The sequence below is a fragment of the Scyliorhinus canicula genome, chromosome 16 (genome assembly GCF_902713615.1).
Source record: "Scyliorhinus canicula chromosome 16, sScyCan1.1, whole genome shotgun sequence".
In the NCBI taxonomy this organism is placed as follows: domain Eukaryota; kingdom Metazoa; phylum Chordata; class Chondrichthyes; order Carcharhiniformes; family Scyliorhinidae; genus Scyliorhinus; species Scyliorhinus canicula.
Window position 1 is genome coordinate 1,864,138 of NC_052161.1, and position 24,400 is coordinate 1,888,537.

The window sequence follows — 24,400 nt, forward strand, 5'->3', positions numbered from 1 at the left end:
CTCTGCCCGTCACTGTCCAGAGTCCCCGTCTCTGTCCGTCACTGTCCTGGGTCTCCATCTTCTGTGTGTCACTGTCCTGCCTCTCCGTCCTCTGTCCGTCACTGTCCAGAGTCCCCGTCCTCTGTGCGTCACTGTCCAGAGTCCCCGTCCTCTGTGCGTCACTGTCCTGGCTCTCCGTCCTCTGTCCGTCACTGTCCAGAGTCCCCGTCCTCTGTGCGTCACTGTCCAGAGTCCCCGTCCTCTGTGCGTCACTGTCCTGGCTCTCCGTCCTCTGTCCGTCACTGTCCTGCCTCTCCATCCTCTGTCCGTCACTGTCCTGCCTCTCCATCCTCTGTCCGTCACTGTCCTGCCTCTCCGTCCTCTGTCCGTCACTGTCCTGGCTCTCCGTCCTCTGTCCGTCACTGTCCTGCCTCTCCATCCTCTGTCCGTCACTGTCCTGCCTCTCCATCCTCTGTCCGTCACTGTCCTGACTCTCCATCCTCTGTCCGTCACTGTCCTGGCTCTCCCTCCTCTGTCCGTCACTGTCCTGACTCTCCGTCCTCTGTCCGTCACTGTCCTGACTCTCCGTCCTCTGTCCGTCACTGTCCTGACTCTCCGTCCTCTCTTTGTCTGTCTCATGGCCGTCAGTGCCCTGACTGTCCGTCCTGTGTTCGTCAGTGTTGTTGCCTCTGTGTGTCCACTTCCTGTGGCCCAGCCTCGGACGAGGGCCCTCCTGTCCGTCTTCCTTCCCCTCACTGGTGTACGTCCCTGTGGGCGGATGGATGTGGACCTGGACGGCGGGGGCTTCTCCGAGACGTTCCGGGACGATCGGCTGCTGGCCCTGGAATACACAATAAAGCATTAGACACGTGGAGTCGTGTGTGAGGGGGTGGAGGGGGCAGGGTGAGGGGGGGGGGGAGTGTGAAGGGGGTTAGGGTTGAGCGGAAGGGTAAGGGGGTGGAGGGGGCAGTGTGAAGGGGGATTAGGGGGTGGAGGAGGCAGTGTGAAGGGGGATTAGGGGGTGGAGGAGGCAGTGTGAAGGGGGATTAGTGGGTGGAGGAGGCAGTGTGAGGGGGGGAGTGTGAAGGGGGTTAGGGTTGAGCGGGAAGTGTGAGGGGGTGGAGGGGGCAGTGTGAAGGGGGATTAGGGGGTGGAGGAGGCAGTGTGAGGGGGGGAGTGTGAAGGGGGTTAGGGTTGAGCGGGAAGTGTGAGGGGGTGAGGGGGTGGAGGAGGCAGTGTGAGGGGGGATTAGGGGGTGGAGGAGGCAGTGTGAGGGGGGGGAGTGTGAAGGGGGTTAGGGTTGAGCGGGAAGTGTGAGGGGGTGGAGGGGGCAGTGTGAAGGGGGTTAGGGGATGGAGGAGGCAGTGCGATGGGTGAGGGGGTGGAGGAGGCAGTGCGATGGGTGAGGGGGTGGAGGAGGCAGTGCGATGGGTGAGGGGTTGGAGGAGGCAGTGTGAAGGGGGATTAGGGGGTGGAGGAGGCAGTGTGAGGGGGTGAGGGGGTGGAGGGGGCAGTGTGAGGGGGGTTAGGGGGTGGAGGAGGCAGTGCGATGGGTGAGGGGGTGGAGGAGGCAGTGTGAGGGGGTGAGGGGGTGGAGGGGGCAGTGTGAGGAGGGGGGAGTGTGAAGGGGGTTAGGGTTGAGCGGGAAGTGTGAGGGGGGTGAGGGGGTGGAGGGGGCAGGGTGAGGGGGGATTAGGGGGTGGAGGAGGCAGTGCGATGGGTGAGGGGGTGGAGGAGGCAGTGTGAGGGGGGGTTAGGGGGTGGAGGGGGCAGTGTGAGGGGAGGTGGTGGAGGTGAGGGGCTGAGGGAGTGTAGCCAGGCAGAGGAGTCTCACTTGGTACTACGCCTCCGATCTGGCATGGCGCTACCTCACGGGTGGCGGCTCCCCCAGCGAGTTCCAGAACTCTCTGCACATGGACGGTGAGGGGGTGCAGAACAGGTGATCCCCCTCCAGTTTTTGTGCACTCACGATGGTTGTGGGCTGTCTTGTCCTGTGGGAGGGTGCGGATAGCATCAGAGTTAGACAGTCAGCAGCGAGATGGTGGCAACGATATGACTGGGGGTGGGGGGGGCATTCAGCACCACGCCATGGCAGCTCGCAAGGGCGGTGTGGTGCCCATGTGGGTTGTGTGGTACATGGTGACCCCCCCCTGCGTGGGTGGGGGGGGGACGAGGGGGGTGTGCTCCAGGGGAACTCTCGGGGTACTTACTTACCTTGGCCCACCGTGTTTCCCGTGGCCCCGCCCACCCATTTCCCGTGGCCCCGCCCACTGCGTTTCCCGTGGCCCCGCCCACTGTGTTTCCCGTGGCCCCGCCCACCGTGTTTCCCGTGAGTCCCCGCGCCCACCGTGTTTCCCGTGGCCCCGCCCACCGTGTTTCCCGTGGCCCCGCCCACCACGTTTCCCGTGGCCCCGCCCACCGTGTTTCTCGTGGCCCCGCCCACCGCGTTTCCCGTGGCCCCGCCCACTGCGTTTCCCGTGACCCCGCCCACTGCGTTTCCCGTGACCCCGCGCCCACCGCGTTTCCCGTGGCCCTGCGCCCACCGCGTTTCCCGTGGCCCCGCCCACTGCGTTTCCCATGGCCCCGCCCACTGCGTTTCCCGTGACCCCGCCCACTGCGTTTCCCGTGGCCCCGCCCACTGCATTTCCCGTGGCCCCGTCCACCGTGTTTCTCATGGCCCCGCCCACCGTGTTTCTCGTGGCCCCGCCCACCGTGTTTCCCGTGGCCCCGCCCACCGCGTTTCCCGTGGCCCTGCGCCCACCGTGTTTCCCGTGGCCCCGCCCACTGCGTTTCCCGTGGCCCCGCCCACCGCGTTTCCCGTGGCCCTGCGCCCACCGTGTTTCCCGTGGCCCCGCCCACTGCGTTTCCCGTGACCCCGCGCCCACCGCGTTTCCCGTGGCCCTGCGCCCACCGCGTTTCCCGTGGCCCCGCCCACTGCGTTTCCCGTGACCCCGCCCACTGCGTTTCCCGTGCCCCCGCCCACTGCATTTCCCGTGGCCCCGCCCACCATGTTTCTCATGGCCCCGCCCACCGTGTTTCTCGTGGCCCCGCCCACCGTGTTTCCCGTGGCCCCGCCCACCGCGTTTCCCGTGGCCCCGCCCACCGCGTTTCCCGTGGCCCTGCGCCCACCGCGTTTCCCTTGGCCCCGCCCACTGCGTTTCCCATGGCCCAGCCCACTGCGTTTCCCGTGGCCCCGCCCACTGCGTTTCCCGTGGCCCCGCCCACTGCGTTTCTCGTGGCCCCGCCCACTGCGTTTCTCGTGGCCCCGCCCACCGCGTTTCCCGTGGCCCCGCCCACCGTGTTTCTCGTGGCCCCGCCCACCGCGTTTCTCGTGGCCCCGCCCACCGCGTTTCCCGTGGCCCCTCCCACCGCGCTTCCCGTGGCCCCGCCCACTGCGTTTCCCGTGGCCCCGCCCACTGCGTTTCCCGTGGCCCCGCCCACTGCGTTTCCCGTGGCCCCGCCCACCGCGTTTCCCGTGGCCCCGCGCCCACTGCGTTTCCCGTGGCCCCGCCCACCGTGTTTCCCGTGGCCCCGCCCACCGCGTTTCCCGTGGCCCCGCGCCCACTGCGTTTCCCGTGGCCCCGCCCACCGTGTTTCCCGTGGCCCCGCCCACTGCATTTCCCGTGGCCCCGCCCACTGCGTTTCCCGTGGCCCCGCCCACTGCGTTTCCCGTGGCCCCGCCCACTGCGTTTCTCGTGGCCCCGCGCCCATCGCGTTTCCCGTGGCCCCGCCCACTGCGTTTCCCGTGGCCCCGCCCACTGCGTTTCCCGTGGCCCCGCCCACTGCGTTTCCCGTGGCCCCGCCCACTGCGTTTCCCGTGGCCCCGCTACTGGCCCCTTTTTGGGGCCTGAATTGATGCCGCAGCCGACCCATGCGTTCACGATGACGCAGACACTGGCTCACCATCGGGAAACCTGCCCTTGGTGTCAGCAATACTCTGTACAATTGAAGCATAACATCTGTACTTTTATATTCAATTCCCATCAAAATAATGAGGACTATATAATAATCCAAGTTAATAAATATTGTTTTCTTGTTCAAATTAATTAGCAGTCCTGTGACTCTGTTGCCCCATATTTTGAACCAGGATTCCATTTTGGGATTTTCCTGTTCAGTTATAACATCAACTGGGATTGTAACACCATTCTGTGTATTCTGAAACATCCCCTTAAAGAATGTCACTGCATCGAGATTGACCTATCCCTTAAACAAATTTGCCAATTTATTTTAGCCAGTTCAGCTTTCGGGCCCTCAACATTGCCCTAATTTAAGTTTAACAACATAGCCGAAGACCCACTCCTCTCTCCCTCAAACTGAATATAAAATTCAATGGTACCCTGCTACCTCGGGACATCTTCACGATAAGATTATTAATTACCCACTATCCCCATAACTCTTTAAGTTATTGTTAATCAGACATCTATAAATCTCTTAAATGTGTCTATTGATCAGAAAATAATTGCTGTAAATCAATTGGATAAAGTACTGCAGGTCCTCACACTCAATTTCTAACTGAATAGTGGAACAGGTTGGAGGTGCTGTTTTTCAAAATAAATTTAGAGTTAGGGGCACCGGGTGCTCCGGTTTCCTCCCACAGTCCAAAGATGTGCGGGTTAGGTGGATTGGCCATGCTAAATTGCCCGTAGTGTCCTAAAAAGTAAGGTTAAGGGGGAGTTGTTGGGTTACGGGTATAGGGTGGATATGTGAGTTTGAGTGGGGTGATCATTGCTCGGCACAACATCGAGGGCCGAAGGGCCTGTTCTGTGCTGTACTGTTCTAAATCTAAATCTAAAACCTACCCTGCACATCGCTTTGGATTCTGAGGGTGAGACCCAAGCACACAGGGAAAATGTGCAAACTCCATATAGACAGTGACCTGGGGCTGGGATCGAACCCTGGTCCTCAGCGGCGTGAGGCAGCAGTGCTAACCACTGTGCCACCTTGCCTCCCGAGTGGTGCTGTTTTGATGTAAGATTGGGGCAGCACAATGGCACAGTGGTTGGCACTGCTTCCTCACAGCGTCAGGGACCCGGTTCAATTCCGGTCTCAAGTGACAGTGTGGATTTGCACTTTCCCCCGTGTGTGCGTGGGTTCCCTCCGGGTGCTCCGGTTTCCTCCCACACTCCAAAGTTGTGCAGGTTAGGCGGATTGGCCATGCTAAATTGCCCCTTAGTATCCAAAAAAAATGTGTAGGTTATGTTAAGGGGTCAATGGGATAGGGTGAGGGAATGAGCTTGGGTGTAATGTCTTTTCAGAGGGTCGGTGCAGACTTGATGGGCTGAGTGGCCTCCTTCTGCACTTCTGTAGGGATTGTATGATTCTATGAAGATGCTTACCTTTCTGTATTACAGACTAACGTACCATCGTGGACTCCAGTGGTGAGGATAAGCTGACAGTCCAATGACATTACGATTGATTTCACTCCTCCTGACTGGTATGAATGACACTGAGTTTCAAAGTGCAAACTCTGCAGATTGGAAACAGTCAGGTGTTTAGTTTGATTCCCAGTATTCCTGAGAAAATTCCAAAGGTAACAGTAATTAATTGAAACTCAAACATCAACCAATGTGAGATGTTGGCATTATCCCAAAGCTGTATGTATGTGTGTGTGTAGGTGTGTGTGAGAGAGGGTAGCCAGCAACACCCAGTGTTCAGCCTTCATTTCAGTTTCTTATTAGATACGAAGAAAGGAACAGAGGTAGACCATTCAGCCCATCGAGCCTGCTCCCCATTCAATACAACCATGGCTAATCGGACACTTAAGTTCCTTTTACACACACCATCCCCATAATCCTTTACATTATTGTTAATCAGAAATGTAACAATCTCTACCTTAAACATTCTCAATGACTGAGTTTCCACCCCTCTGGGATAGGGAATTCGAAACATTCACAACCCTCTGTGTAAAGAAACATCTCCTCTCGGTCTTAAGCAGCTTTCCCGTGCTATTTTACAATTGTGCCCTCTGGTTCCAGACTCCTGCACCAAGGGAAACATCTTACCTATATCTACCCTGTCCATTCCTTCAAGTATTTTGTAAGTTTCAGTGAGATCACCTCTCATTCTTCAAAACTCTAGAGAATACAGGCCCAGTTTGCCCAATCTCTCTTCATAAGACAGTCCCACCATCCCCAGAACAAGTCTGGTGAAGCTTCGTTACACTCTCTCTATGACAATATGTCTTCTCCGAAGTAAGGAAACTAAAACTGCACACAGTACTCCAGGTGCAGACTAGCCAAGCTTCTATACAAGTCATCACTACTGTACTCAAATCCTCTTAATAAAGGCTAACATTCTATTAACCTTCCTAATAGCTTGCTCCACCTGCATGTCAGTCTTCACTGATTTATGGACATGGACACCCAGGTCCCTTTGTACATCTACACTGTTTAATTTCTTACCATTTAGGAAATACTCTGCAAATCTGTTCCTTCACAAAGTGGATTATTCACATTTTCCCACGTGATACTCCATCCATGTTCTTGCCCACTCATTGAGTCCCTTCAAACCCTCCCGGAGCCACTTTACACCTTCCTCAAAATGCACATTCCCGCCCAGCTTTCTATCATTCGTGAACTTGGAAATGTTACATTTGGTCGCCACATCCAAATCATTGATATAGATTGTGAACAGTCGTGCCCAAGTACTGATCATTGCAGTACCGCACTAGCCAGTACATCAGAGTCCCCCAGAGCTAACACTCAGGGATCTGTGTGTGGTACACATGATTGCCGAGCTGTCTTACCCCCACTCTCCTGCTCATAATCTCATCTTTTCTTTATTTGAACTGCATCTAAATTCCATTTTGAACGTAACAAATGAATCAGCTTCCACCGCCCGTTCAGGCTGCACATCAACTCGCTGTAAAGACGTGGGGCTGGATTCTCCGCCCACCGCAGGAACGCCACGGGCAAGTCGCATACAATGGAGAACTCCACTGACCTCGGGTGGATCCAGCGGAGAATGCCGCCCGTGATTTCACCTCTGCTCCTTTTACCAATGACCTTCAACCTGTGTCCCTGGTTATCGACCCTCCTGACGATGCAAGCAATTTCTCAAAAATGATTTTTCACACCCCTCGTGATTTGAACATCTCAATTAAATCTCCCTTAACTTTCCCTCCTCTAAGGAGTATCAGCTTCTCCAGTTTCTCTACATAACTCAAATCCCCCATCCCTGATACCATTCCAGTAAATTTCACTGCACCCTCTTCAAGCTTGTGATAAATTTCCAAAATGTGGTCCCCAAATTGTGCTCAGTGTCCCTGTTGATGACTATTTTAAAACAAAATTAGAGCATCCAATTATTTTTTTCCAATTAAAGGGCAATTTAGCGTGGCCAATCCACTTCCCTGCACAATTTTGGGTTGTGAGGGTGAGACCCACACAGACACGGGGAGAATGTGCAAACTCCACCGTGTTGCCCTCCTGTGATGACTAAACAGTTTAACAGCTTCTCAAATTATACTGCCATCTTCTAAGATTTGTGTCCCTATACTTCCTGATATTTTTTCGCTCTGACAGAATTGTTTCATTTATTTTATATTGAGTCCCCTCGTTTCCACTAACACATATCACTTTGTGCTTCTTTGTGTTAAACCTCAGCTTCCATGTCTTTGTCAGTTTGAGTAGATTGATGATGCTGTCCTGTCTGTCACTCTGCTGATCATTGGTTAGGGCAATGATGAATCAGGCTGTGCGAAATACACCGAGAGGTTTGCAGAGTGTGGGATTCACACTGATTCAACCCAACACTCGAAGTGACTCAGAGAGGGGTGGAAGGAGATGGAGTAGGCAGTGAAGGGGTAGATTAGAGGGGTGGATTATAATGAGCCCAGGATTATAATGAGCGTTGGATTATAATAAGCGTTGGATTATAATGAGCCCTGGATTATAATGAGCCCTGGATTATAATGAAGGCTGGATTATAATGAGCGTTGGATTATAATGAGCCCTGGATTATAATGAGCGTTGGATTATAATGAGCGTTGGATTATAATGAGCGCTGGATTATAATGAGCGCTGGATTATAATGAGCCCTGGATTCTAATGAGCCCTGGATTATAATGAGCCCTGGATTATAATGAGCGCTGGATTATAATGAGCCCTGGATTATAATGATCCCTGGATTATAATGAGCCCTGGATTATAATGAGCCCTGGATTATAATGAGCGTTGGATTATAATGAGCGTTGGATTATAATGAGCGTTGGATTATAATGAGCCCTGGATTATAATGAGCCCTGGATTATAATGAGCCCTGGGTTATAATGAGCCCTGGATTATAATGAGCCCTGGATTATAATGAGCCCTGGATTCTAATGAGCCCTGGATTATAATGAGCCCTGAATTATAATGAGCGCTGGATTATAATGAGCCCTGGATTATAATGATCCCTGGATTATAATGAGCCCTGGATTATAATGAGCCCTGGATTATAATGAGCCCTGGATTATAATGAGCCCTGGATTATAATGAGCCCTGGATTATAATGAGCGCTGGATTATAATGAGCCCTGGATTATAATGAGCCCTGGATTATAATGAGCCCTGGATTATAATGAGCCCTGGATTATAATGAGCCCTGGATTATAATGAGCGCTGGACTATGATTTCGAGGGTGTTCCCCCAAGCAGTGTCTTACCAGGTTGGTCACATCTCTTAACTGAATGAATCCATCCTTGGCTATGGAAGCCAAACACTGATGATTCGCAGAGAGGTAGAGGTATGCGGGACCCAGCTGGTGACCCTCTATCTTGATCTGGGTGATCAAGCCAAATGTGTCATTTGACGTACCCTAGGGAGAGAGAGACAGAGAGAGAGAGTGAGGAAGACTGGTGGCCCAGCCCTGTGTAATATAAATGCAGAAAGTGTGGTAAATAATTTTGGTGAACAACAAGTACAGAAACAGTCATGTGGGATATGATGTAGTAGCAGGAAGAGAAACATGGGTTAAAAATGGTGCACATTGGGTGTTGGTGTACAAGGATGGAAAGTGTTCAGAAAGTAGAGAAGAGAAGCTGGATTGAGGAAAACAGAGCATCCTGGACAACCTCAGCAGGTCTTATTGTCAAAGATGGATTGCCAGTACTGATTTGGGAAGACATTGCAGTGGTTAAAAGAGAGGGGGCTGGACTTTCCAGCTGGGTGTGTATTCAGCAGGAAGCTAACCCAGTACCTTCCTACCCACCCCGACCTGTTCCCCATAAACTGGTAGATTGACCCACACCAAAATCAGCTGCCTACCTGAAATCGAAAACAAAATCGAATACAGAAATCTAAACATCTTACATCAAAACAGCACCTCCAGGGTGGCACGGTGGCATAATGGTTAGCATTGCTGCCTCACGGTGATCAGGACTCAGGTTCGAATCCCAGCCCTGGGTCACTGTCTGTGTGGAGGTTGCACATTCTTCCCGTGTCTGTGTGGGTCTCACCCCCACAACCCAAAGAAGTGCAGGGTTGGTGGATTGGCCACGCTAAATTGCCCCTTTTAAAAAACATTTGAGGCTGAAGGAATGGGAAGGTCAGTGTAAACTTGGATTTTAAAAGATGCCTTAAGGACAAACAACGCATTGATAAAAGGTTTTTTTTGAGGCTTGGCGACAGTGGGCAGTGAGGTTCCCCAAGGATTGGGATTGCTGATTTTTTTGATATATATAAATAAGGGGTGAGATTCTCCCATCAGGAGACCATGGGCGGAATTCTCCGCACCCGCGTGGAATTGGGAAGGTCGTCGGAAGCCGCTTCTCGCACCCTATTCACCGCACCCCCAGGGAGCTAGGAGCGGCGCTCCGTAAATCTCGGCCGCCGGGCCTTGACGTTACAGCGGCGCCTAAGTGACGTCAGCCGCGCATGCGCGGTTTGCCGTCTTCCCCTCCGCTGCCCCGCAAGACGTGGCGGCTTGATCTTGCGGGGCGGAGGAGGGGAAAAAGTGTGTCCCTTTGAGACGCCGGCCCGACGATCAGTGGGCCAGTCTCCTCCCGAGCACGGCCGTGGTGCTCACTCCCCTGTCCGCCCCCCACAAGCCACAAACGAGCATTTGGCACCCATATTCACGATGGCAGCGACCATGTGTGGTTGCCGCTGTCGTGAACCGGTTGGGAACGGCAGGCCGCTCGGCCTGTACGGGCCGGAGAATCGGCGGTCGCCGTGAAAAACGGCGAGCGCCGATTTGCAAGCGGGGGGGGGGGTGGGAGAATCGCGGGCGGTGCCAGGGCGGTGTGGCGTGAGTCGCCCGCCCGGCGTGGGGAGCGGAGAATCGCGCCCCGTGTCCCGACGGCGGAGTGAAAACCGGAGTGTTTCACTCCGGCGTCGGAGGCCGTTCCTCGCCCCCTATTCTCCTACCCCCGGGGGGGCCAGGAGCGGAGCCGTGTCAATTATACGTGCCGGGCCTTGCCGCCGTGTGAAAGCGGCGCCGCGTAAATTACATGTGCGGTTGCCGTCCTCCCCGCGGCCGCCCCACCAGAAATGCCGGATTGATCTTGCGGGGAGGCAGAGGAAAGGAGAGGCCGGCCCGCCCCTTTTGAGCCCCTCCCCCGGTGCTGGATCCCCTTCCGCCCCCCCCTCCCCCCCACAGGCTACCCCCCCCCCCCCCCCCAGCATTCCCGCGCTGTTCCCGCCGGCAGCGACCAGGGCCGGGATTCTCCCCTACCCGGCGGGGCAGGGGGTCCCGGTGTAGCGGAGTGTGGCCAACCACTCCGGCGTCGGGCCTCCCCAAAGGTGCGGAATTCTCCTTACCTTTGGGGGCTAGGCCTGCGCCGGAGTGGTTGGCGCCAAGCCGACTGACGCCAACGGCCTTTGACGCCCGCCGCCCGGCGTCGGGGCTGGCCGAAAGGCCTTCGCCGGTTCGTGCATGCGGCGGTGCGTCAGCGATTCCCCCCCCCCCCCCCAGTTGGGGGGGGGGGGGGGGGGGGGGGAATTGCGACCATGATATTGGAACAGAGTAAAATATAAAAATCTGTCAATGATATCGAACTTTGGAGTGGCCAACAGTAGTTATGATACTAATTAACTGTCACATGAATAGATAGGCCAGCAGAATGGGCAGACAAGTGGCAGATGGAATACAATAGAGACGCCTGAGGCAATGCATCTTGGAAGAAGGGGCAGGAAGAGGCAACATAGACATATTGGTACATTATGTGGATACACAGAGATACCTGAGGGTTCAGGTACACAGATCTTTGAAGGTGGAAAGTCAGACTGACAGTAATATAGGCCCTTGAGCTTCATGTATAGAGGTATTGAGGCCACAAACAGCAAGGTTATGCTAAACTTTGATAAAGATTTGATTAGGATAAAAGCTGTTCCCATTAGTCCCCAAGACTAGGGGACAGCAAGGGCGAGAATGGAGAGAGAGGGACAGAAAGCGGAGAAGGGGGGGGGGGGGGGAGAGAGAGAGAGGGTGAGAAGAGGGAGAATGAGAGAACGGGTATACATCTCACAGTTACCCTCATGATCTTGTATCTAAAGATGGTCCGTGTCAGGGTGCAGTATGCATAGATGTGTTGCTCAGTGTCAAGGACTGCAGAGGTCAGAGGCATCTCAGTCTGGCAGTGTTGTCTGTGAATAGCAAAGCTATTCATCATTCCACGGTGATCGATAGTCGCAGGAGAAGCTGGGAAATAAATTAACATTGGGAGATCATTCAGTACAAACCAAGTGACATTGAATGTTTCAATACTAGTCAGTCTCAATTGCCACACATGAATTCCTATAGAAAGCAAATTATTGCGTATACTGGAATCTTAAACAAAAACAGAAAATACTCTTCCAAGTCCCTCAGTCAAAGGACTGATTCTGCAACGGGCAGTATGATGTATTCAGAGCCTTTTGAAAAGTTTCCAAACTCTGACTGGGTTTCAGTACCAACCAGTTCTAATCTGGAGTCTAATGGGACCGAATATGAAATTCAAGAAGTGATGAAGTATTCAGATGGAAAGGTTGAGCAGGTATTGAGAAGTGGACGCCACATAATTATTTTCTGTAATGGTACCCAAAAATAAATCAGTGCCGATGGGAAAACTGTCAAAGTGACATTCTTTAATGGAGATGTAAAACAAATCATGCCTGACCAAACAGTGGTATATTGTTATGCAGATGCACAGACAACACACACAGGTCTGATAGCGTCTGGAGAGAAGGGAGTTAACGTTTCTCGTCTGAACGACTCTTTGTTGAAGCTGGAGAGAACTGGAAATAGGGACAGATATATACTGTCATGAGGGGGTAGGGGGGCCTGGAGCGGTGGGGCTGGATAGGGGCCGGCGATGGGTGGAGATTGGCAAAGATGTCATGGACAGAAAGACACAAGGAACGTGAATGGGGGTGATTAAGGCTAAGAAGGGGCTGACAGTGGCGCATGACGAGATTAGAATGTGTCAATGGCAGAACAGAGGTGAGCCGAGTGTTAAAGGGCGATGAGGGACAGGGAACAGATGGTCCAAGTGGAGTGTGGGAGGGGAGGGGGGACAATGAGGATGAAAAAACAGATCAATGGAATAAATAAGATAAATTGACAGACATAGAAATGTGGTGAAGGTGGAGGAGAGAGTTCACAGTCTGAAGTTGTTGAACTCAATGTTCAGTCCGGACGGCTGTAACGTGTCTAATCAGAAGATGAGATGTTGTTCCTCCAGTTTGTTCTGGGCTTCACTGGAACATTGCAGCAGGCCAAGAACGGACATATGGACATGAGAACAGGGCAGGGTGTTGAAATGGCAGCGACAGGAAGGTCTGGGTTCTGCTTGCGGACGGACCGGAGGTGTTCTGCAAAGCGGTCACCCGGTCTGCGTTTAGTCTTGAATTTCTATAGCGTCAATCACTGGGAATCCCGCCACTCCTCTGTAAATCAAAAATCTGTCTCACCCAGAGGTATCCACCCTGTCCATACCTCTCATAATTTTGTAGACCTCAATCAGGTCCCCCCTCAACCTTCGTCTTTCCAACAAAAACAATCCTAATCTACTCAACCTTTCTTCATAGCTAGCACCTTCCATACCAGGCAACATCCTGGTGCAACTCCTCTGCACCCTCTCCAAGGCATCCACATCCTTCTGGTAATGTGGCGACCAGAACTGCACGCAGTATTCCAAATGTGGCCTAACCAAAGTCCTATACAACTGTAACATGACCTGCCAACTCTTCTACTCAATACCCCGTCCGATGAAGGCAAGCATGCTGTATGCCTTCTTGACCACTCTATCAACCTGCGTTGCCACCTTCAGGGTACAATGGACCTGAACTCCCAGATCTCTCTGCACATCAATTTTCCCCAAGACCCTTCCATTAACCATATAGTCCGCTCTTGAATTTGATCTTCCAAAATGCATCACCTCGCATTTGCCTGGATTGAACTCCATCTGCCATTTCTCTGCCCAACTCTCCAATCTATCTATATTTTGTTGTATTCTCTGACAGTCCTCCTCGCTATCTGCAACTCCACCAATCTTAGTATCATCTGCAAACTTGCTAATCAGACCACCTATACCTTCCTCCAGGTCATTTATTTATTTTTATTTTTTTTTATAAATTTAGAGTACCCAATTAATTTTCCAATTACGGGGCAATTTTTAGCATGGCCAATCCACCTAACCTCCACATCTTTGGGTTGTGGGGGTGAAACCCACGCAGACACGGGGAGAATGTGCAAACTCCACACGGACAGTGACCCAGAGCCGGGATCGAACCTGGGACCTCGGCGCCGTGAGGCTGCAGGGCTAACCCACTGCACCACCGTGCTGCCCCTCCTCCAGGTCATTTATGTAGATCACAAACAACAGTGGTCCAAGCACGGATCCCTGTGGAACACCATTAGTCACCCTTCTCCATTTTGAGACACTCCCTTCCACCACTACTCTCTGTCTCCTGTTGCCCAGCCAGTTCTTTATCCATCTAGCTAGTACACCCTGAACCCCATACGACTTCACTTTTTCCATCAACCTGCCATGGGAAACCTTATCAAACACCTTACTGACGTCCACGTATACGACATCTACAGCCCTTCCCTCATCAATTAACTTTGTCACTTCCTCAAAGAATTCTATTAGGTTTGTAAGACATGACCTTCCCTGCACAAAACCATGCTGCCTATCACTGATAAGTCTATTTTCTTCCAGATGTGAATAGATCCTATCCCTCAGTATCTTCTCCAACAGTTTGCCTACCACTGACGTCAAGCTCACAGGTCTATAATTCCCTGGATTATCCCTGCTACCTTTCTTAAACAAAGGGACAACATTAGCAATTCTCCAGACCTCCGGGACCTCACCCGTGCTCAAGGATGCTGCAAAGATATCTGTTAAGGCCCCAGCTATTTCGATCCTCGCTTCCCTCAGTAACCTGGGATAGATCCCATCCGGTCCTGGGGACTTGTCCACCTTAATGTCTTTTCGAATACCCAAAACTTCCCCCTTCCGTATGACAACTTGACCGAGAGTATTTAAACATCCATCCCTAGTCTCAACATCTGTCTTGTCCCTCTCCTTTGTGAATACCGATGCTAAGTACTCATTAAGAATCTCACCCATTTCCTATGAGTCCACGCATAAATTTCCTCTTTTGTCTTTAAGTGGGCCAATCCTTTCTATAGTTACCCTCTTGCTCCTTACATACGAATAAAATGCTTTGGGATTTTCCTTAACCCTGTTAGCCAAATATATTTCATGACCCCTTTTAGCCCTCTTTATTGCGCGTTTGAGATTCGTCCTACTTTCCCGATATTCCTCCAAAGCTTCATCAGTTTGAGTTGCCTCGATCCTATGTATGCTTCCTTTTTCATCTTAGCTAGTCTCACAATTCCACCCGTCATCCATGGTTCCCTAATCTTGCCATTTCTATCTTTCATTTTCACAGGAACATGTCTGTCCTGCACTCTAATCAACCTTTCCTTAAAAGACTTCCACATTTCAAATGTGGATTTACCCTTAAACAGCTGCTTCTAATCCACATTCCCTAGCTCCTGCTGAATTTTGTTATACTCTGCCTTTCCCCAATTTAGCACTCTTCCTTTCGGACCCCTCCTGTCCTTGTCCATGAGTATTCGAAAACTTACAGAATTGTGATCGCTATTCCAAAGTAATCACCGACTGAAACATCAACCACCTGGCCAGGATCATTCCCCAATACCAGGTCCAGTATGGCCCCTTCCCAAGTTGGACTATTTACATACTGCTCTAAAAAACTCTCCTGGATGCTCCTTACAAACTCTGCTCCATCTACGCCTCCAACACTACACGAATCCCATTCAATGTTGGGGAAGTTAAAATCTCCCATCACAACCACCCTATTGCTCCTACATTTTTCTATAATCTGTCTGCATATTTGTACCTCTACTTCATGCTCGCTTTTGGGAGGCCTGTAGTAAAGTCCCAACAATGTTACTGCACCCTTCCTATTTCTCAGCTCCACCCATATTGCCTCAGTGCTCGAATCCTCCATCGTGCCCTCCTTAATCACAGCTGTGATATCATCTCTGATGAGTAATGCAACTCCTCCACCCCTTCTACCTCCCTCTCTATCCCTCCTGAAGCATCTATACCCTGGGATATTCAGTTGCCAGTCCTGCCCTTCCCTCAACCAAGTCTCAGTAATACCAATAGCATCATATTCCCAGGTACTGATCCAAGCCCTAAGTTCATCTGCCTTACCTGCTACATGTCTCGCATTAAAACAAATGCACCTCAGACCACCTTTGCGTTCATCATCTCTTCCTTGTCTACTCTTCCCCTTAGTCACATTGAGTTTATTGTCTCGTACCTTACTGGCTTTAGTTGCTGCTTCTTTACTGACCTCTAACTTCCTAATCTGGTTCCCATCCCCCTGCCACATTAGTTTAAAACCTCCCCAACAGTGTTAGCAAAAGCACCCCCTAGGACATTGGTTCCAGTCCTGCCCAGGTGTAGACCATCCGGTTTGTGATGGTCCCACCACCCCCAGAACCGGTTCCAATGTCCCAAAAATCTGAACCCCTCCCTCCTGCACCATGTATTCATTCTGACTATTCTTGAATTTCTACTCTGACTGTCCCGTGGCACTGGTAGCAATCCTGAGATTACTACCTTTGAGGTCCTACTTTTTAACTTATCTCCTAACTCCCTAAATTCTGATTATGGGACCTCATCCCTTTTTTTACCTTTATCGTTGGTGCCTATATGCACCACGACAACTGGCTGTTCACCCTCCCCCTTCAGTATGTCCTGCAGCCGATCGGAGACATCCCTGACCCGAGCACCCGGGTAGGTGGATTGGCCACACTAAATTGCCCCTTAATTGGAAAAAATAATTGGGTAATCTAAATTTATTTTTAAAAAAGCAGCTCCCCCTTGTAAGACACTGAGGCTGGCGTTGGGCGGATCAGACGGCGAGACAGCCAGGATGGCGAGAAGCTCGTGGCGGCTCAGTGTCGGCACTAAGTGCTGATGATCACTGGCTGCGATCTCGACAATGTGACCTTCATGGAACTCCCTGCCAAACGTGCCGACTGAGTCGCGCCTGATCATCTCCGAGGTATGGACTGACTTGTGACGAGGATAACAGGCACCTTCACCCCACACTGAGGCCAAGTAACCAGCTCTACTGAATCAGCTCACAAACAGAAGGTCACAAATGTGGTGGAAATACATTTGGACTTTAACCTATTCAACTAACTGACTCTAATGTTGTTAATTTGTCAGTTGTTTAAAGAGTTTAGTCCAAAATGAACCTCTACAATCTCAGGTACTGAGCATACTTTCCATTTGTAATCAGCAGATAGCGCTGAATAACTGTGATAATTACACTTCCCCAGCTCAACATTCACACCCTCCCATTCAAACTTAAATGCTGCTTGTTTGACCCTGGGGTTATTGATTCTGATGAAACATTTCTCACAGATGTTACCTGACCTGCTTTGCAGCATTTTCTTTTGATGAAGTTATTAACTTGTGACTTTATTCTTTTAATGACTTGGCAAGGAAGGGTTATTCACCAAATGCTTTGTATACATCTTCATGGGAAGATACTAACAGAAATAGGAACACAATATGAACTTGTTCAGTAAATAATGATTAGGCAGTGACGTGGACTTGGGAACAAACTGTTGACAATTCCGCGAGCAGCTAGGAGTTGAAGCGAGAGGTTTTAAATATTTATCTGGTAGCTTGACTCTTGTCAAAGCTTTGAGTCATCCAGACTTGAAACGTTAGCTCGCTTCTCTCTCCACAGACACTGTCAGGCATGCTGAGATTTTCTGTTTTTCTTTGCTGTTTCTCGGGGTTTTGTTTGGGGTAGACTAATGTTTATGAACTTCGGAGATGGCCACTTTTAAAATGAATAGATTGAATTTCTGTTAGGCAATTAGCAGTCAAGGTAATTGGGGGTACGGGGAGAAACAAACTATTGTTTATGACGCAGCTCATTTGACTCTTCGGCTGAAGCTGTGTTAATGGCCAAAATACCCGTAATTGGCAACTTAAGATGACACTATGTTTAAACAAACTATGCATTGTTTGAATAGATTTGTACCATGAGGAAACCTTTATCCTTTGAAATAATAATAATAATTCTAATAACCCTTTATTGTCACAAGTATGAAGTTACTGTGCCAAGCCCCGAGTGGCCACATTGCGGCACCTGTTAGGAAGTGGCCTTAATAGCTTCACTGTGGGGCTTGGGTTAAACCATGCTGACAGGAGAATGTGACTTTATCACTGTTTGGTATCAAGAGGAAAGATGCTATTTGTTTATCGTGGAATATATTCTTCTGGACTCCAAGGAAGTAACTGATGGGACTGATTCTCAGTGTACATCCCATAAAGCAGGCGTTACAAAGGAAGGCTACATGAGATGATTTGTGTCCTGTGGCTAATAGGGGGATTGAATTCAGCTCATTTCCAAAAAAAGGAAGTGCTGGATCGCGGGTTGTGGGGATAAATGTTGGAGAATTAGTGCATTCAGTTTTACCGTTGCTTCAACAGTAAACCTCTCTGAGACACAGTTCATCATTAAAACTGGGTCCTTGTGGATACAGAATCTGGGCTGTCTTCACTGTTTTTTGTTAAGCATATTTACATTTTACTTAATAAATCCACTTAATTCACAAATACTAGTCATTCGTATCTTGGAGCTCAAACACAACTGAGGATCCTAGTCTTAGAAATTTGGACCTTAGCGTTTGTTTTAATTAGAAGAGTTTTATACCTTGAAACCCTACACCTTACAGCTAATAGAATGTTATTGTTTATAGTGTTCTGGGCCAGGGTTTAGAGAACCGCAAAGTGTATCATGGAGTTCACCTGACCCACAACTTTTACTAGATTGTGATATGGGGAAAAGACACCCAATCTACAGGTGTGGTACAGCAGAAATGGAAAACATACAGTGAACATCTTAGCAACCATTAATTCAAATACAACCCCAAAGAAAACAACACTAAGTAATGCTTAATAAATTCCCAAACAACATCCAGAAGACAAAAGACCCTTTTAGCACAAAGATCAGGTTTAAATTCACTATTGAGAACAGTTACCACTTCAAAACCCCAAATGAACATTCATAAGCTTGCAGAGGTTCACACACATCCTGCTGTGATTTCAGCTTCTCCAAAACTAAAATGAAACCAAACCCAGCCTGCAGCAAAAAGCCTAAAGCGAAAGTAAAAAGCTGACAGACAGCCCAGCTCCACACACTCTCTGACATCACTGCAGTAATAAACAACCATTTCTTAAAGGTACTCTCACTACAGTTATTTATATACACATCCATTTATAAACACCCATTTCTTAAAGGTACTCTCACACATTAGTGAGGGGAACTGAATACACAAGTAGGGAGGTTCTGCTTCAGCTACAGAGAGCACTGGTGAGACCACACCTGGCATACTGTATACAGATTTCCTGAATTAAGGAAGGATGACAATATGTTGGAGGCAGGTCAGAGAATGGTTTCAAGAACAAACTCTGGGATAGAAGGGTAGTCTCAGGTGGAAATGTTGGACAGGTGAGGTTTGTATCTGCTGGAGTTTAGAAGAGCAAGAGGTGACGTTACTGAAAGTTATAGGACCCTGACGGGTGTTGACAGGTTGGATGTGGAGAGGGTGTTACCTCCTGTCGGAGAATCTAGAACCAGGGAACACCGTGTGAAAGTAAACAGCTAGTTAGTTAAGACAGAGATGACTTTTTTCCCTCTCAGAGGGTTGTGAGTCTTTGGAACTCTCTTCCTCAAAAGGCAGTGAAGTAGAGATTTTAGAGAGGTAGATAGATTCGTAATAAGTGACAGAATGACAAATTATCATGGGGGGGGGGGGGAGGAGCGAGAATATGGAGTTGAGATTAAAGTTAGATCAGCTAGGATCTTATTGAATTACAGTGGAGAATCGAGGGGGACAAGTGGCCAACTCCATTCACTAATTCACATGTTTGTAGGACGCTGCAATGCTCTTGTAAACTGCTGCAGTGTGGCTGCAATAACGCTAGCAATCCCCACTGATTAGAAGCCAGTTCAGGATAGAAGAAAACGAATAACTGCAGAAGGATATTTGTGGCTAATTCCCAGCTGAGTCAGCAGCCTCGGGTTCCTTCCTACCTGAGGTGAGATCTCCAGCAAGATCAAACTTCACAAGCTGGGTGCCCCCTTGGGATTTCTCGTCTCCAGCTTGACATATCAGTGTCAAGCAATTCACAACCTTCTTTGACATGTGATAAGCGAGGACGCAATCCATAATCTCACCCTTTACCTCTGTTGGACAAGAAAACAAGGAAAACAGGTAGAAGGCAGAACACGATGCTCAATTAATGTTCAAGGAAACCACATCATAGTAAGGAGAAATAATCAACAGGAACACAATGGTGCAAGTTTTACTCTGTATCTAACCCCGTGCTGTACCTGTCCTGGGAGTGTTTGATGGGGACAGTGTAGAGTGAGCTATACTCTGTATCTAACCCCGTGCTGTACCTGTCCTGGGAGTGTTTGATGGGGACAGTGTAGAGTGAGCTATACTCTGTATCTAACCCCGTGCTGTCCCTGTCCTGGGAGTGTTTGATGGGGACAGTGTAGAGGGTGCTTTACTCTGTATCTAACCCCGTGCTGTACCTGTCCTGGGAGTGTTTGATGGGGACAGTGTAGAGGGAGCTTTACTCTGTATCTAACCCCGTGCTGTACCTGTCCTGGGAGTGTTTGATGGGGACAGTGTAGAGGGAGCTTTACTCTGTATCTAACCCCGTGCTGTACCTGTCCTGGGAGTGTTTGATGGGGACAGTGTAGAGAGAGCTTTACTCTGTATCTAACCCCGTGCTGTACCTGTCCTGGGGGTGTTTGATGGGGACAGTGTAGAGGGAGCTTTACTCTGTATCTAATCCCGTACTGTACCTGTCCTGGGAGTGTTTGATGGGGACAGTGTAGAGGGAGCTTTACTCTGTATCTAACCCCGTGCTGTACCTGTCCTGGGAGTGTTTGATGGGGACAGTGTAGAGGGAGCTTTACTCTGTATCTAACTCCGTGCTGTACTTGTCCTGGGAGTGTTTGAAGGGGACAGTGTAGAGGGAGCTTTACTCTGTATCTAACCCCGTGCTGTACCTGTCCTGGGAGTGTTTGATGGGGACAGTGTAGAGGGAGCTTTACTCTGTATCTAACCGTGTGCTGCACCTGTCCTGGGAGTGTTTGATGGGGACAGTGTAGAGAGAGCTTTACTCTGTATCTAACCCCGTGCTGTACCTGTCCTGGGGGTGTTTGATGGGGACAGTGTAGAGGGAGCTTTACTCTGTATCTAATCCCGTACTGTACCTGTCCTGGGAGTGTTTGATGGGGACAGTGTAGAGGGAGCTTTACTCTGTATCTAACCCCGTGCTGTACCTGTCCTGGGAGTGTTTGATGGGGACAGTGTAGAGGGAGCTTTACTCTGTATCTAACTCCGTGCTGTACTTGTCCTGGGAGTGTTTGAAGGGGACAGTGTAGAGGGAGCTTTACTCTGTATCTAACCGTGTGCTGTACCTGTCCTGGGAGTGTTTGATGGGGACAGTGTAGAGGGAGCTTTACTCTGTATCTAACCGTGTGCTGCACCTGTCCTGGGAGTGTTTGATGGGGACAGTGTAGAGAGAGCTTTACTCAGTATCTAACCCCGTGCTGTACCTGTCCTGGGAGTGTTTGATGGGGACAGTGTAGAGGGAGCTTTACTCTGTATCTAATCCCGTACTGTACCTGTCCTGGGAGTGTTTGATGGGGACAGTGTAGAGGGAGCTTTACTCTCTATCTAACCCCGTGCTGTACCTGCCCTGGGAGTGTTTGATGGGGACAGTGTAGAGGGAGCTTTACTCTGTATCTAACCCCGTGCTGTACCTGTCCTGGGAGTGTTTGATGGAGACAGTGTAGAGGGAGCTTTACTCTGTATCTAACCCCGTGCTGTACCTGTCCTGGGAGTGTTTGATGGGGACAGTGTAGAGGGAGCTTTACTCTGTATCTAACCCCGTGCTGTACCTGTCCTGGGAGTGTTTGATGGGGACAGTGTAGAGGGAGCTTTACTCTGTATCTAACCTCGTGCTGTACCTGTCCTGGGAGTGTTTGATGGGGACAGTGTAGAGGGAGCTTTACCCTGTATCTAACCCCGTGCTGCACCTGTCCTGGGAGTGTTTGATGGGGACAGTGTAGAGGGAGCTTTACTCTGTATCTAACCCCGTGCTGCACCTGTCCTGTTTTGGATCATTTTGGAGCCTGAGTTGAGCCAAGGGTAAAGTCTGTTTAATTGTTACCTGTGTATCCGATGACTTTAAACTGCTTGGACGGTTTGCAACTCACAATGAATATATGTCCATCAGAGCATCCAGCAATAAGGTACTGTCCTGCGTGGTCACATCTAACAGATCACAAATAACATTAACTGAAAGTTGGAAGCTGCACATGACATTGCAATTAGACAGGAGTGTTATCATTACAGATTTATTGTAATTAGATAGCAGGAGTATTGTCACAGAGGCCGACTGCACAATAAAGGCCCTTTGGCCCATCGTGTCCTCGCCGGTCAAAAACAACCACCAACTGTTCTAATCCCATTCCCCAGCACTTGGCCCATAGCCGTGTCTGCCCTGGGATCACAGGCACACATCTAAATACTTCTTAAATGTTATGAGGGTCTCTGCCTCCACCCCCCTTTCAGGCAGCAAGTTCCAGACTCCCACCACCCTCTGGGTGAAAGGTTTTTCCTCACATCCCCTCTAAACCGCCTGCTCCTTACCGTAAATCTATGCCCCCTGGCCATTGATCCCTTCACCAAGGGGAAAGGTTTCTTCCTGCCTACTCTATCTATGCCCCTCATCATTTTATACACCTCAGTCATGTCCCCCCTCAGTCTCCTCTGTTCCAAGGAAAACAATCCCAGTCTATCCAATCTCTCTTCATAACTAAAACTCTCCAGCCCAGGCAACATCCTGATAAATCTCCTCTGCTCCCTTTCCAGTGGCTATCACATTCCTCCTATAATGTGGATTCCAGAACTGCACACAATACTCTAGCTGTGGCCTAACCAACGTTTTACACAGTTCCAACATAACCTCCCTGCTCATAACCTTCACCCGAGGAAGGAGCTGCGCTCCGAAAGCTCGTGTTTGTATCAAACCTGTTGGACTTTAACCTGGTGTTGTAAGACTTCTTACTGTGCTCACCCCAGTCCAACGCCGGCATCTCCACATCTTGGCTGATAAAGACAAGAATCTCAAATACCATCTTGACCACTGTATCCACCTTCCCTGTTACCTTAAGGGACCGGTGGGTAATGTACACCAAGGTCCCTCGGGTTTTCGATATTTTTTCAAAGTGTCAGTCTCAGTGAGAAAACCGGAGAGAATCGCACCACGAGGAAAATGGCACCGGTGCCCCCGGTAAGGGAAACCACACCGGTATCCCCGGTAAGGGAAATCCCACCGGTGCCCCCGGTAAGGGAAACCACACCGGTATCCCCGGTAAGGGAAATCCCACCGGTATCCCCGGTAAGGGTAATCACACCGGTACCGTCGGTAAGGGAAATCCCACCGGTATCCCCGGTAAGGGAAACCACACCGGTGCCTCCGGTAAGGGAAATCCCACCGGTATCCCCGGTAAGGGAAATCCCACCGGTGCCCCCGGTAAGGGAAATCCCACCGGTGCCTCCGGTAAGGGAAATCACATCGGTGCCCCCGGTAAGGGAAATCACACCGGTGCCCCGGTAAGGGAAATCCCACCGGTGCCCCCGGTAAGGGAAATCATACCGGTGCCGTCGGTAAGGGAAATCCCACCGGTTCCCCCGGTAAGGGAAATCACATCGGTGCCCCCGGTAAGGGAAATCACACCGGTGTCCCCGGTAAGGGAAATCACACCGGTATCCCCGGTAAGGGAAATCCCACCGGTTCCCCGGTAAGGGAAATCCCACCGGTATCCCCGGTAAGGGAAATCACACCGGTGTCCCCGGTAAGGGAAATCCCACCGGTATCCCCGGTAAGGGAAATCCCACCGGTGCCCCCGGTAAGGGAAATCCCACCGGTGCCCCCGGTAAGGGAAATCCCACCGGTGCTCCCGGTAAGGGAAATCCCACCGGTATCCCCGGTAAGAGAAATCACACCGGTATCCCCGGTAAGGGAAATCACACCGGTGCCCCCGGTAAGGGAAATCACACCGGTGCCCCCGGTAAGGGAAATCACACCGGTGCCCCCGGTAAGGGTAATCACACCGGTGCCCCCGGTAAGGGGTGTCCCACCGGTATCCCCGGTAAGGGAAATCCCACCGGGTCCCCCGGTAAGGGAAATCACAGCGGTGCCCCCGGTAAGGGAAATCCCACCGGTGCCGTCGGTAAGGGAAATCACACCGGTGTCGCCAGCGAGGGAAATCCCACCGGTGCCGTCGGTAAGGGAAATCCCACCGGTGCCGTCGGTAAGGGAAATCCCACCGGTGCCCCCGGTAAGGGAAATCATACCGGTTCCCCCGGTAAGGGAAATCCCACCGGTCCCTCCGGTAAGGGAAATCGCACTGGTGCCCCCGGTAAGGGAAATCACACCGGTGCCCCCGGTAAGGGAAATCACACCGGTGCCTCCGGTAAGGGGAATCCCACCGGTCCCTCCGGTAAGGGAAATCGCACTGGTGCCCCCGGTAAGGGGAATCCCACCGGTATCCCCGGTAAGGGAAATCCCACCGGTGCCCCCGGTAAGGGAAATCACACCGGTGCCCCCGGTAAGGGAAATCGCACTGGTGCCCCCGGTAAGGGAAATCACACCGGTGCCTCCGGTAAGGGAAATCGCGCCGGTGCTCCCGGTAAGGGAAATCACACCGGTGCCGTCGGTAAGGGTAATCACACCGGTGCCCCCAGTAAGGGTAATCACACCGGTGCCCCCGGTAAGGGGTGTCCCACCGGTATCCCCGGTAAGGGAAATCCCACCGGTGCCCCAGGTAAGGGAAATCCCACCGGTATCCCCGGTAAGGGAAATC

General features: G+C 51.0%; 1 protein-coding gene across 1 annotated transcript in view; it reads right to left on the bottom strand.

Annotated features, from left to right (window-relative positions):
• Window positions 1–24,400, bottom strand: part of cfap43 (cilia and flagella associated protein 43) — a 273,825-nt gene that overhangs the window by 116,121 nt on the left and 133,304 nt on the right. The window contains 5 exon segments of the mRNA XM_038822192.1: window positions 5,316–5,446; window positions 8,622–8,774; window positions 11,431–11,597; window positions 19,541–19,693; window positions 21,700–21,803. Coding sequence (XP_038678120.1) covers window positions 5,316–5,446; window positions 8,622–8,774; window positions 11,431–11,597; window positions 19,541–19,693; window positions 21,700–21,803 — 708 coding nt within the window.